Source organism: Rana temporaria, chromosome 6, assembly GCF_905171775.1.
Source record: "Rana temporaria chromosome 6, aRanTem1.1, whole genome shotgun sequence".
Taxonomy (NCBI): Eukaryota; Metazoa; Chordata; class Amphibia; order Anura; family Ranidae; genus Rana; species Rana temporaria.
In genome coordinates, this window is record NC_053494.1 from 14183369 (window position 1) to 14198556 (window position 15188).

The 15188-nt window shown below is 46.4% G+C and overlaps 1 protein-coding gene across 1 annotated transcript; it reads left to right on the plus strand.

The window, feature by feature from the left end:
* Positions 1-792: 792 nt before the first annotated feature.
* Positions 793-2581, plus strand: LOC120943154 (E3 ubiquitin-protein ligase TRIM39-like). The gene has a single exon (XM_040356290.1). The coding sequence runs from the start codon at positions 927-929 to the stop codon at positions 2487-2489; it is 1563 nt and encodes a 520-aa protein (XP_040212224.1). The 5' UTR covers positions 793-926; the 3' UTR covers positions 2490-2581.
* The last annotated feature ends 12607 nt before the right edge of the window (positions 2582-15188 follow it).

The following is a 15188-nucleotide window of genomic DNA, read 5'->3' on the forward strand; positions in this document are numbered from 1 at the left end:
TGGGAGCGACGTCGCACGCCCGCGCAATTGTCATTCAAAGTGCGACAGCACTGAAAACTAAAAATTGGAGTGGGAAGGAAGGGGATGAAAATGCCCTGTATGGAAGTGGTTAAATACACTTAATTGATAAAAAAGGGGGGAAGGCAGTTTCTAGTCCCCCTTTTCCTCATGGGAGAGCGGCGGGAATGGCAGTTTCAAGTCCCCCCTGAAGAACCTAATGCTCTCAGGGGGAACACAGTAGTGCTCACGTGGCTTGGGAGAGGGGTGGAAAATATATATATATAATCTGAATTTATTTGAATGAATTTATTTATAAACTTTGAAACCGATAATAAACAACCGCGGCCTTTATATCCAACAACTTGACTGCTGTCTATTTTTTAGGGGTTATTTCCCGCCTGCTGTCCCATGTATTTTTTTCCCTGAAAATATAGATTTTATAAACAGTTGCCACAAATATTGTGCAACATTAAAAAATTTTAACTACCATATTTTTTATTCTTCAGGGCCTCTGCTTTCAGAAAATATGTTATGTTCTAGGGGGGGGTAGGTAGTTTTATAGCTAACAATGCAGATTTTACCAGAGCTTTTGTTCCCTCATGCCCAAGGCACTGAAGGATTGTACAAACAAATGTATACAAGGAAAAAGCAACTCCCTGCTGTGAAGAATAGGTGCAGTGTGCAAGGAAAAGCTGGAGAAGGCGCTGTAATGTAAATCCTGTGTGCTCGAGTCGTTGTGTATTAGGCAGAGAAAGGGTTACGTAAACAGGGTGGATCCCATTTCACGTGACACGGCTTACTTCCTGCTCACAGAATCCTTTTCGCATTGGCCTCAGTCTCTTTGTCTCTGCCTGAAAGACGGATCAGCTAGCTCCTAGCAGCTCCTCTATAGACATTCGTATCAGAATTTGAATTTATTCTCCAGAATGGCGACTGCGAGCCTGAGAGACGAGCTGAACTGCTCCATCTGCCTGAGCATTTATACGGAGCCCGTATCGCTGAAATGTGGACACATCTACTGCCGGGACTGTATCGTTGCCGTGCTGAATACACAGGAGGCGTCCGGTGTTTATATCTGTCCGGAGTGCAGAGAGGAGTATACAAAGCGCCCTACACTGAAGAAGAACAGGAAGTTGTGTAACATTGTGGATAATTTCCGATCGGCTCACCCGGAGGACACAGAGGTCTGCTGTACGTATTGTGATCATCCTGTACCGGCTACCAAAACATGTCTGCACTGCGAAGCCTCGTTTTGCAATAAGCACCTCAAAAACCACAGCAAGTCGGCGGAACACGTTTTAACTGATCCCACCAAATCATTCGAAGACCGAAAATGTTCCATACACAAAGAGATCCTGAAATATTACTGCTCAGAAGACAACACATGTATCTGTATGTCCTGCTGGGTGGCCGGAGACCACAAAGGACACCAGGTTGACCTTCTGAATGATGCCTCCGAGAAGACCAAAGAGAAACTGGAAGAATCTACGAAAACATTGGACTCTGAGAAACAGGAGATCCAGAAGAGAATCCAGAATCTGGAAAATCACAGGAAAAAAGAGAAGGAAAAAGCAGCCAATGTCACCGGGAGAGTCTCTGAGCTGTTTAGAGACATCCGGAGACATCTGGATGATGTAGAGAAGAAAGTCCTGACCGAGGTCTCCAGACAGGAGGGGCAGATCTCCCAATCCGTCGCTAAGCTGATCCAGCAGCTGGAACAACAAAAAGACGAGCTGTCCAGAAAGATTAGGGAGATGAAAGAACTATGGAAGATCCAAGATCCATTAACGATCCTAAAAAAGGCACCTAACAGAGATAACATTATTCCTGGGATCAATGATGCAATCAACAACGTTGGACACCTGGATGAAGGAATTATCTCACAGATGCTCCACAGAAGTCTTCTCCACTTTACCGACATTTTGATAGATCTGAAGATCAATAGACAATTCTCAGGGATGGAAAAATCTGATATTTTACTGGATATAAACACTGCTCATAAGAATTTTATTCTATCCGAGGATCTGAGGACAGTCACTTGCAGCAACACCTGTCAGAACAGGCCGGACGGTCCAGAGAGGTTTGAATCCAAACAGATACTAAGTACAAACAGCTTCACATCGGGAAAACATTACTGGGAGGTGGATTTGAGTGGAGCCGAGAAATGGCTGGTTGGGGTGGTTGGTCACAGCATAGAGAGGAAGATAGAAGGAAATGAATCCTATATCGGTTATAATAACAAATCCTGGGGACTTGCTATTGTCACGCGCTTTGTAGCGACACACATTAATAAACAGGTTGCCTTAAGCGCAGATGCTCCTTTGAAATTAATCGGAATATATCTGGACTACGATGCGGGACGTCTGTCCTTCTACCAGCTGTGCGGCCCCGTCAGACACCTCTACACCTTCACCGCCACCTTCACCGAACCCCTCCATGCTGCTTTCTATGTGTTTGACAAATGTTCCATTAGAATTAAAAATAAATAGCAATGGCAGAGATTGGAATAAATACTATTTTTAATGTACATCTAAAGCTAAAATTGTTTTTCAGTTTTGAATAGATGAAGAAAGAGTTAAAACCGTTGTAGTGTATTGTGCTTTGTGTCCATACTGGAGAGATTGTGCTTGTCTTGGTAACCAAAGAAATTTTTACATTTTAACCACTTAAAGCGGGAGTTCACCCGAAATTTTTTTTTTAACCTTAGATTGATGCTCATTTTGTCAAGGGGAGTCGGGTAGTTTTTTTAAAATCGAAGCCGTATTTACCGTTTTAGAGAGCGATCTTCTCCGCCGCTTCCGGGTATGGGTCTTCGGGACTGGGCGTTCCTATTTGATTGACAGGCTTCCGACGGTCGCATACATCGCGTCACGAGTAGCCGAAAGAAGCCGAACGTCGGTGCGGCTCTATACGGCGCCTGCGCACAGACTACTTTCGGAAAATCGTGACGCGATAGATGCGACCGTCAGAAGCCTGTCAATCAAATAGGAACGCCCAGTCCCGCAGCCCATACCCGGAAGCGGCGGAGAAGATGTATCTCTAAAACGGTAAGTACGGCTTCGATTTTAAAAATACTACCCGATTCCCCTAGACAAAATGAGCATCAATCTAATGTTAAAAATTTTCATTTCCGGGTGAACCTCCACTTTAAATTGTCACCAGGACACAACAAAAAATGAGTAGACATTATTCCAAACTGAAGCCCTGTACACACGGCCGGGAATCTCATCAGGAAACAAACGTTGTTTTTTCCTGACGAGATTCCTGGCAAGCTTTCTTGCTCGCCGAGTGTACACACGGGCCATTCAAAATAACCGCTGTTCTTTTGAATGGCAAGAACGCAGTGACGTCATCGATGAGCATGCGCTCGTCACATTCGATGCCGTCACCGCCTTCTTGCTACACCCTACACGCCATGGAAGCTACCGCACATGCGCCGAAGTCTCATCGAGCATGCGCGGGTTTCCATGGAGGCTGGTAAGTATACAGACGCTCGTGGTTCAGTGTTAGTAGCTCCGGAGGTTGTTTATTCCAAGAGTAGATTTATTTGTACATATATGTACTGAGCTTAGCGTTTACTGACACCAAAGCTGGGGGCTATTATTGCAAGCTCAGATATAAGGCTGGATTCACACATATGCAGTTTTAGTGCTTTTCTATTTAACATGGTTTCCTATGGAAAACATTCTGTAGTGCAAATCTGCAAACTGCACTAAAAATTCATAGATGTGAATCCAGCCTTAGCTGTTTTACTGCCGAGGTTCTCGGCAGGAAAACACTGCCGAGAATCACGATGAGAAAATAGAGAGCAGGTTCTCTATTTTTCTCGTCGAGATTCCAGGCAGTTTTCTCGATGAGAAACCATACACACGTACGCACGCTCTCCCAGCAGCTTTTTTTCCGAGAAAACCGTGCGTGTGTATGAGGCTTGAGAGGAAATCTCCTTAAAACGGAGCTACAAATACTGAAGCTGCTGACTTTTAATATATGGACACTTACCTGTCCAGGGCGTCCACGATGTCGGCAGCTGAAGCCGATCTGCCGTCGCCATCCTCGGTAAGGAAATTAGGAAGTGAGGCCTTGCAGGTTCACTTCCCGATTCCCTACTGCGCATGCGCGAGTCGTGCTGCGCGTCCTTACGGGTCCCTGCTGTCTTCTGGGACCTGTGTGTCTCCCAGAAGACAGCGGGGAGAACAGAGTAGACACTGGAAGTGGCATAGGTCACCTCGATCACCGAGGTAATCTATGCCTGGAAGTGGGAGCAAATACCTGTATTACATAGGTATCTGCTCCCTCCCCCCCCTGAAAGGTGCCAAATGTGACACCGGAGGGGGGGAGGATTCCAAAAAGTGGAAGTTCCATTTTTGGGTGGAACTCCACTTTAAGCTGGCCATAGATGAGTATAATCAGGGGCGGACTGACAACTCATGGGGCCCCTGGGCAATAGAAGGTCATGGGGCCCCTTGTGTCATCGCCCACTCAAGCCACCTGCACAGAGAGACACGGGGGTGAAGTACACAGGGGGACACTGGGGGAGGGAGAGCACAATGGGGGACACTGGGGAGGGAGAGCACGATGGGGGATACTGGGGGAGGGAGAGCACAATGGGGGACACTGGGGGGAGGGGAGAGCACACAGGGGGACACTGGGGGAGCACAAAGGGGGACACTGGAGGGAGCACACAGGGGGACACTGGGGGAGGGAGAACACACAGGGGGAGGGAGAGCACACTGGGGGAGGGAGAGCACACAGGGGGACACTGGGGGAGCACAAAGGGGGACACTGGAGGGAGCACACAGGGGGACACTGGGGGAGGGAGAGCACACAGGGGGAGGGAGAGCACACTGGGGGAGGGAGAGCACACAGGGGGACACTGTGGGGATGGGGGGACCAGGAGAGTATCATGGACCTTCCTGCGGTCATGTTGGGGCCCAAGCCCCATACATCTGTACTCGCCCCCCTCCCTCCGATGACAGCCCTGGTGTCTCTATACTACAGTAAAAAACAAGCTTTACTCACCCGATGCCTGTATTAATACCGGTAACGGCGTGCTGTTTCCCGCTGGCCTATCCTCTCTTCTTGTCCGTCCCAGGTGATATAACGGCGCGTACAGTACAAGCACCTGCGGTGGACGGGAAGGAAGGAGGGGCCGGGGGAGCAGCGTGCCGTTTGCAGTATTATTGTCGTATTATTACATAATAATTATTATTATTCAAGTGGCCTCTCATGGGGCCGGGCCCGAGTGCCCGATGGGTCAGTCCGCCCCTGGGTAGAATTTTTAAACACAAATTCTTAGAAAAAACTTGCTCTGAGAAAGTATTTTTTTTTTCTAATCATTAGTGGGGCTAATCAATGGTTGTTTTTGACCGCAGTGGTTAGAAAAATTTAAGAAGCAGGATGGAAATGTTTTTACGACATTCTAACAGTGTATGTGGTTTTTGTTCGGTAAAGTCCAGTCATTCCAAAATCAAATGGTAAAGGCAAATGCAATCCTTCGAATGACATTGGAATGTTCTAAGAATTTTCATACGAATTTTCCTAGGGGTGTGGTTAAATAGAGTTTCAGGTGACTTACACAGATGATGTTAAATAGGAGACGTACAGCGTGGAGTGTGTGGCAGTATGTGCGGAGTGTATAGTTCTGGGGCATGGTCACATTCAGGAAGGGGGCAGGGGGACAGGAGGTGGCCAGTGTCACAGAAGGTGGCCAGAGTCACAGGGGGCAGTGTCACAGGAGGTGAGCAGCAGGACAGGAGGTGGGCAATGTCAATAGAGGGGGGGGCAGTGGGACAGGAGGAGGGGACAGCATCACAGGAGGTGGGCAGCAGGACAGGAGGTGGGCAGTGTCACAAGAGGGGGGGGCAGTGGGACAGGAGGAGGGGACAGCATCACAGGAGGTGGGCAGCAGGCCAGGAGGTGGGCAGTGTCACAGGAGGTGTCACAGGAGGGGGGCAGCAAGACAGGAGGTGGGCAGTGTCACAGGAGGGGGGCTGCAGGACAGGAGGGGGGCAGCATCACAGGAGGTGGCCAGTGTTACAGGAGGGGGCAGTATCACAGGAGGTGAGCAGCAGGACAGGAGGTGGGCAGTGTCACAAGAGGGGGGGCAGCAGAACAGAAGGGGAGGTAGCCTCACAGGAGGTGGGCAGGACAGGAGGGGAGGCAGCATCACAGGAGGTGGTCAGTGTCACAGGAGGTGGGCAGCAGGACAGAAGGTGGTCAGTGTCACAGGAGGTGGGCAGCAGGACAGGAGGTGAACAGTGTCACAGGAGGGGGACAGCAGGAAAGGAGGGGAGCCTGGTCACAGAATACACTGATCAGCACTTGCAGCCATTAACTGCATGTGCTGATCGAATGCTGGTCTTTCAGCAAAACCATTCGGCAGAAGCTGCTGCTAGAGCGCCTTCTGCTGAACAGACAGTGGTACACATGTATTAATGGGCATAAATCCAGGAAGAAGGATTGTCCTCTGCCAAGGAAGATGTAAAAAGACCCTGGACTGATCTGCCTGCTAGAAAAAGTAAAAAATACTGGGGAGGGTCTTATGCCGCGTACACACGATCATTTTTCGGCATGAAAAAAACGCTGTTTTTCAGCATGTAGAAAACTTCAACTTCATCATTAAAACGACGTCGCCCACACACCGTCGTTTTTAAAAAATGCTCTAGCAAAGCACGGTGACGTACAACACGTATGACGGCACTATAAAGGGGAAGTTCCATGTGGATGACGCCACCCTTGGGGCTGCTTTAGTAAAAGACGATTCGCGCTTTTCTGTCTGTTACAGCGTGATGAATGTGCTTACTCCATTACGAACGGTAGTTTTACCAGAACGAGCGCTCCCGTCTCATAACTTGCTTCTGAGCATGAGCAGGTTTTTAACGTCGTTTTAGCCCACACACAATCATTTTTTACAACCTGAAAAACGACATAGTTTAAAAGGTCGTTAAAAAATGCAGCATGTTCGAAAAAATGTTTTTATTGTTTTTTAGAACCCGAAAAATTATGTGAATCCCACACCATCATTTTAAATGACATTTTTTAAAAACAACGTTTTTTTCATGCCGAAAAATGATCGTTTGTACGCGGCATAAGAGTGAGAAAAGGTTGGAGTTGGGCTTTAAGTTTCGTTGCTTCTACAGAACATGTAACCTATGGCTGTCAGAAAGCTTAACCACTTAAGGACCGCCTCCTACACATATAAGTCGGCAGAATGGCACGACTGGGCACATGCACGTACAGGTACGTGCTGTGCTATTGTCCTGTCGTGGGCGCGCGCCCGCGACTGGAGTCCCGCGAACGGTCCCCGGAGCTGAAGAACGGGGACAGCTGTGTGTAAACACACCTTCCCCGTTCTTCACTGTGGCGCTGTCATCCATCGTGTGATCCCTTTTATAGGGAGACACAATCGATGACGTCACACCTACAGCCACACCCCCCTACAGTTGTAATCACACATGAGTGGCTGCTCACTATAGTAGAATGGTGGCACTGGCAATATACCTTCATGCCCGAGGGTAGCATGCAGAAAATTTTATGGCACAGGTCAGGTTTCCTTTGACCTCTGGAAACTTTCATATGCTTGGATATCTCCATGCGGGGTCCATGTGCATGTAAGGAATTCAAGCTTATACTATCGTTTTTACACTACAGCAATGAAGATTGCAAAAGGCCATAAAAAAACTGATCTCACTTCGCTCATTACTTACAGCACAAGCCTTGCTTGGCTAGTAATTAGTTGATTTTTAACCACCTCAATTCCCGGGGCACCCCCCCCCCACCCCCCTTCCTGCACAGGCCAATTTTCATCTTTCAGAGCTGTCACACTTTGAATGACAATTACTCAGTTATGCAATGCTATACCCAAATGACATTTTTATCTTTTCTTTGAGACAGATAAAGTTTTCTTCTCGTGGTACTTTAAATTAAAAAGGACTGAACACTTTAAAAGAAATTTATTTTTCTTTGTTTCTGTTTCTTAAAATTGTTCAAATAAATAATCTTTCTTCTTAAATTTTGGACAAAATGTATTCTGCTACATTTCTTTGGTGAAAATTACCGAAATCAGTGTATATTATTTAGTCTTTAGAATAGTCCACCAACTATGACCTATACAGTGGGCCAGATTCTCGTACCTCCGCGCAATTTTGGGCAGGCGTAACGTATCTGATTTACAGCGGCGTAGCGTAAATCGGCCAGCGTAAGCCCGCCTAATTCAAATTTGGATCAGGGGGGCGTATTTTATGTTAAACTACTGTGACCCGACGTGATTGATGTTTTTCCGGAACGGCGCATGCGCCGTCCGTGGAATTTCCCAGTGTGCATTGCTCCAAAGTACGCCGCAAGGACGTCATTGGTTTCGACGTGAATGTAAATGACGTCCAGCCCATTCATGGACGACTTACACAAACAACGTAACTTTTTCAAATTTCGACGCGGGAACGACGGCCATACTTAACAGTGGTACGCCGCACTTATGCCTCATATAGCAGGGGCAACTATACGTCTAACGTAAACGTTGTAACTTTACTGCGTCGGCCGGGCGTACGTTCGGGAATTCGCGTATCTAGCTAATTTGCATACTCGATGCAGAATTCGACGGAAGCGCCACCTAGCGGTCAGAAAAAATATGCAGTTACGATCCGAGGGTGTAAGAGACTTACGCCTGTCGGATCTAATGGATATCTATGCGTAACTGATTCTATGAATCAGGCGCATAGATACGACGGCTCGGATTAGGACTTACGACGGCGTACATGGCGCTGCGCCGTCGTAAGTCTGCTGAGAATCCGGGCCAGTGTATTTAAAAATCATTCAATCCTGATGTACGGATGGCCATTTCTTGAGGCCCTAAAATGCCAGGACAGTACAAATACCCCCCAAATCACCCCTTTTTTGGAAAGTAGACAGTCCAAGATATTTAGTAAGAGGTATGAAGAGTTTTTTGAAGTTGTATTTTTTTTTGTCACTATTTTTTAGAAAAGTAAGACATTTTTAAATATTTTTTTTCATACTTTTTTATTTATTTTTTACATACTGTCACCAGTGCAGTACAGCGTCATCATATAACTAGTGTGGAAGAGATCCGGGACACTGACTGGTGACAGTATGTAAAAAAATAATAATAAAAAATGAAATGCCTTTAACTGTTTTTTGTTTGTTTTTTAAATGCTGTGACCAGAGCAGTACAGTGTTATCATGTACAGTTACCATTGTACTACTCTGGAGAAATTATTAGGATTTTTGATTTTATGTTTTTTTTTACATACTCTGATTGCTTATAACAGTGATAATAACTGTTATAAGCAATCCATTTTTATGAATAGCATCTACTCACCCATAGCTAGATTCAGTAAGAGTTAGGCCAGCTTATCAGTAGATAAGCCGACCTAACTCAGAATCTACGCCGACTTATGTTTAAGTGTATTCTCTAACAGAGATACGCTTAAACATATCTAAGATACGACGGCTTGCGCCGTCCTATCTTAGATTGCAATATTTCGGATGGCCGCTAGGTGGCGCTTCCATTGCGGTCGGCGTAGAATATGTAAATGAGTAGATACACCGATTCACAAACGTACGCCCGGCCGACGCAGTACTTTTATGCCATTTACGTAAGAGATAGGCCGCCTAAAGTTAGAGCTTAGCCCTACATGGAATAGTAATGTTAAGTATGGCCGCCGTTCCCGCGTCGAAATTCAAAATTTTTACGTTGTTTGCGTAAGACGTCCGTGAATCGGGATTTACGTAGTTTACGTTCATGTCAAAATCAATAGGCCCGTGCGGCGTACTTAGCCGCAATGCACACTGGGAAATGTATGCGCAGTTGGAAAAAAAAGTAAAAAACGTAAGGTCAAGCACTATTGACATAAAACATGCCCCCCTCAAACACATTTAAATTAGGCGCCCTTACGCCCGCCGCCGTAACTTAGCAGGCAAGTACATTGTGAATCATGTACTTGCCTCACTAACTTACGGCGGCGTAGCTTAAATTCCTTAAGCTACGCCGACGCAAAGTTGCGGCAATGTTACTGAATCTAGCTACCAGTGTGTACTATTGCAAAGCCGTGATTGGCAACAGCTATCACATGGTACAGAAGCACTGTGATTAGCTCTGTCTGTGCCATGTGATCGCTATCACGTGACCACTGTGATCAATCATAGAGATCAACACAACAGTACACAATGAATGGGTATGAATGAAAGCCATTCATTGTGTACAACTGTCATGTGATCTGCTGTGATTGGTCACAGTGATCACATGGTACCGTCAGCTGCCCAGTACACTGATTTTACATCCACTGTGTGCAGTGGACACAGCAGGTGATAAATCATGTCACAGCATGGCCAAGGGGGCGTGTATTAGGTGCAAACCTTGGAGGACATTATATAACATCCATCCAGAACGGCAGCACTCTCGCTTGGCTGTCATTGAACTGTATATCAAAACTCATGCCCATCACATTTCAGCTAAGATGTTGCATTACTAGAGGACAACTTCTTACTTTTATGAAATGTTCTCTTTATAGTATACAGGGGAGAACTGGGATATGCCAATCAGTGCCCAGGCAGCTGTCAATCAGTGGCAATTAAAAATGTCTGCCAGTGCCACCAGTGATGCCTATCAGTGCAGTCTTACAGTGCCAGCCATCAGTGCCGCCTTTCAGTGCCCATTGGTGCCACCCATAAGTACCCATCATTTCAGCCTTTCAGTGTCACCTATGAGTGCCCATCAGTGCTGCATATCAGTGTCACCCACCAGTCCCGCCTTTCAGTGCCATCTCATTGGTGCCACCTCATAGGTGCCACCTTATCAGTGCAGCTTATCAGTGCCCATTAGCAAAGGAGGAAACGTACTTATTTACAACATTTTATAACAGCAACAAAGAAAAACTTTTCTTTTTCAAAATTTTCGGTCTTTTTTTATTCATTTAGCAAAAAAGAAAAACCGCAGAGGTGATCAAATACCACCAAAACAAAGCTCTATTTGTGGGAACAAATAATAAAAGTTTGTGTACAGTGTAGCATGACCGCGCAATTGTCATTTAAAAAGTGACAGCGCTGAAAGCTGAAAATTGGCCTGGGCATCAAGGTAGGAAAGTGCCCGGTATTGAAGTGGTTAAAGCGGAGTTCCACCCAAAAATTGAACTTCCGCTTTAAGTGATGGTGCCCCCTGATATATGCCACGTTTTTTGTGGGGGGGGGAGCGGATACCCTCTTTTTAGAGGCATCAAGCTCCCACTTCCTCCCGGGGCTCCGCAGGGCCGGAAAGAAGTTCACCTCTCCCCCCTCCCTCTCGGCAATCATCTGGGACACATCACAGGTCCCAGATGACTGATCGGCCAGTCACGGTGGGCGGTGCGGCTCTGAAGGGAGACCCCCCATGAGAGAGGGCGAACTTAGCCAGAAGGACATGTCCACCCCCTCCCAAAACTCAGGCCTTGTACAGACGAGCAGACATGTCCGATGAAAACGGTCCGCGGACCGTTTCCATCGGACGTGTCTGCTGGGAGGTTTTGGTCTGATGTGTGTACACACCATCAAACCGAAATCCCCGCGGACAGAGAACGTCGGTGACGTAGACGACACCGACGTTCTCTGACACAGAAGGTCAATGCTTCCACGCATGCGTCGAATCAGTTTGACGCATGCGCGGGATTTCGGGCCAGCGGACATGTCCGATGAGTCGTACTAACCATCGGACATGTCCGACGGACAGGCTTCCAGCGGACATGTTTCTTAGCATGCTAAGAAACTTTTGTCCGCTGGAAACCTGTCCGCTGGGCCGGGAATCCGGTCCGCTAGGCCGTACACGCGGTCGGACATGTCCGCGGACCAGTTTCAGCAGACATGTTCGGTCGTGTGTACGAGGCCTCACAGGGCAGGCCTCAAGGACCTACACCCTACCAGTCACACGTGCAAAAAACGTGTACAAAATACAAAAATACTAGTGTTGCTCACGAATATTCGTATTGCGAATATTCGGCTCGAATATGGCATATTCGAGTATTCGCGAATATATCGAATTTCGCGGCCAATATTCGCTATTCCGAATATTCGCATTTTTTCAATTTTATTTTTAAAACAGATCACATCCTAGTGATCTCCATCGACGTCTAAAAGCATTGCTGGTATGATTAGAGACACTGGGCCGAGTAGCTGAAGCGATCATTTTATATTGCAGAAAATTTCGCAATGCGAATATTCGGCAATAGGAATATTGCGCGATTATTTTTTCCGCCTTTCTTTTGCATCAGAGTTCTCCTACCACAGTTGTTAAAATTTCGCTATTATTTTCGCAATCCGCATTAGCGCAATTTCGCAATATTGTTTCTTGGATAAAATGTCACGAATATTCGATTTCAGAATATTAGCGAATACTTTCTCCGCCCTTCTTTTGCATCGGAGCCAATCAGAGTTCTCCTACCACAGTTGTCGAAATTCCGCAATCATTTTCGCATTCGCATTTGCGAAAATTCGATAATATATCACGAATATTCGATTTCAGCATGAGCCAATCAGAGTTCTCCTACCGCACTTGTCGAAATTTCGCAATTATTTTCGCATTCGCAATAGCGAAATTTCGCAAAAATTTCATTTGGATAAAATATCACGAATATTCGATTTTAGCGAATATTTCTCGAATATTCGGCTATATATTCGTGATATATCGCGAAATCGAATATGGCGTATTCCGCTCAACACTAAAAAATACAAAAAGTGACACACAAAGGAATAAATAAAAAGAAAGTGGGGGAGAAGGAAGTGGAGAGGAGAGTGAAAGGCGGCCGTTGTGCAATACAATGGCCAGGAATAACAAATGATTTGCCACCCAAAAGGCCCGGCCCAGGAGGCAGATGAGTCCTTTGCTTACATACATTACATTATATACATTAAAAGATGTCCTCCTTTCCCATCTCGAAAAGCTGGAAGGTTTTATTATTTTAATTGACCAAGAAAGTTGTGAAATGTTGTGGACATCCTATTCTAAGAGGACATAATCCAATCAGGGCCGGGAAGACTGGGTCAGGTGTTGCTCTTTGAGCTCCATGGCCAAAGGTGGGAATTGTTAAATTATTGGGGAAAGATAACGAGACACCGTTGTTGGTTGTGTGATTACAATAAAAACACAAACAAATGGGTAACTATTGTGTTGTAAAACTTTTCTAAGGCAAAAGAGATTGTTTTAGAGCTGATTGGCATATGAGGGGTCCCAGACTCCAGGTAGGAGGAGGACTGATTAGCATCCAACCCGAGACAAAGACCTCGTCTGATCACCTCCCAGCTGGAGAATGATAGGTGTGGTCCTGCAGAAATAATGTTATTTAAGCAAAACAGATCGTGATGAAAAGGAGTTTCCCCTATGCTAGTAATACAAAAAAACAGTAAACATTTTCACCCTTTGTGCTTATGAAAATTTTATCAACTGTACAGCAGTTTCTAGAATTTTTTTTGTTTTTAAGTGTCAAGAAAAGGGACACTTTTTTTTTTAGTTTTGAAGTCTATTAGCTGGATTCAGAGACGCCGCCGCAACTTTAAGGCGGCGTAGCGTATCGTATTTACGCTACGCCGCCTTAAGTCAGAGAGGCAAGTACTGTGGGCCAGATCCACAACCACCGGGCTTAAAGCGGGAGTTCACCCATTTCTAAATTTTTTTTTTTTCTTCCCCTAGATTCCTGCTCGTTCGGTCTAGGGGAATCGGCTATTTGTATTAAAATAGGTGCAGTACTTACCCGTTTTCGAGCTGCATCTTCTTCCGTCGCTTCCGGGTATGGTCTTCGGGAGCGGGCGTTCCTTCTTGATTGACAGTCTTCCGAGAGGCTTCCGACGGTCGCATCCATCGCGTCACTCGTAGCCGAAAGAAGCCGAACGTCGGTGCGGCTCTATACTGCGCCTGCGCACCGACGTTCGGCTTCTTTCGGAAAATCGTGACGCGATGGATGCGACCGTCGGAAGCCTCTCGGAAACCTGTCAATCAAGAAGGAACGCCCATTCCCGAAGCCCATACCCGGAAGCGACGGAGAGGATGCGTCTCGTAAACGGGTAAGTACTGCACATGTTTTAAAATAAATAGCCGATTCCCCTAGTAATAACGAGCAGGAAGCGAAGGGGGAAAAGTGCCCTCTAAGGGTGAACCCCCGCTTTAATTAAATTTTTCCGATTTAAGTTACACCACCGCAAAATTTCTACCTAAGTGCCCGATACACAAAGCACTTACCTAGAAATTTGCAGCTGTGTAACTTAAATCCGTCCGGCGCAAGGCGGGCCCAATCTAATGGGGCGAGTCCCATTTAAATTAGGCGCGCTCCCGCGCCGGACGTACTGTGCATGCTCCAGACGCTATTTTCCCAACGTGCTTTGCGTTACGTTACGTTGCGCCAAGTTTTGTGAATCGCGACGGGTAAAAAAGAGATGCGGCGGGAAAAAAAAAATGTAAAAAAAAAATTTGACAGCGACGCGGGAAAGAAGGGTATACTTTTACATGGTGTACTAAGTTTACACTTTGTAAAAGCAGCCCTAATTTTGCGACGGCAAACTAACACTTACGGAGAATTAACGAAGGGAAAAACCTTTGTGGATCTCCGTAAGTGCTAATTTGCATACCCGACGCGGAATTTCGACGAGAAATGCCCCCAGCGGCGGCCGCGGTATTGCATCCTAAGATCCGACAGTGTAAAACTATTACACCTGCCGGATCTTAGGAATATCTGTGCGTAACTGATTCTATGAATCAGCCGCATAGATAGAAACAGGGATACGACGGCGTATCAGCAGATACGCCTGCGTATCCCTTTTGTGGATCTGGTCCTGTATTCACAAAGTACTTGCCTCCTAACTTACGGCAGCGTAGCGTAATTCAAATTAGGATGAGGGGACGTGTTTTATGTTAATGGGGGGGTGACCCGACGTGATTGACGTTTTTTACGAACGGCGCAATGCGCCGTCCGTGTACATATCCCAGTGTGCATTTCTTCAAAGTACGCCGCAAGGACGTATTGGTTTCGACGTGAACGTAAATTACGTCCAGCCCTATTCACGGACGACTTACGCAAACGACGTATATTTTTCAAATTTCGACGCGGGAACGACGGCCATACTTAACATTGACTAGTCCAGCTATTTGATGGAATAACTTTACGCCTGAAAACGCCTTACGTAAACGGCGTATCTTTACTGCGACGGGCGCACGT

What these genes read in the sequence shown, in the direction of transcription:
- LOC120943154 (XM_040356290.1), top strand. Translation starts at nt 927, where the DNA reads ATGGCGACTGCGAGCCTGAGAGACGAGCTGAACTGCTCCATCTGCCTG.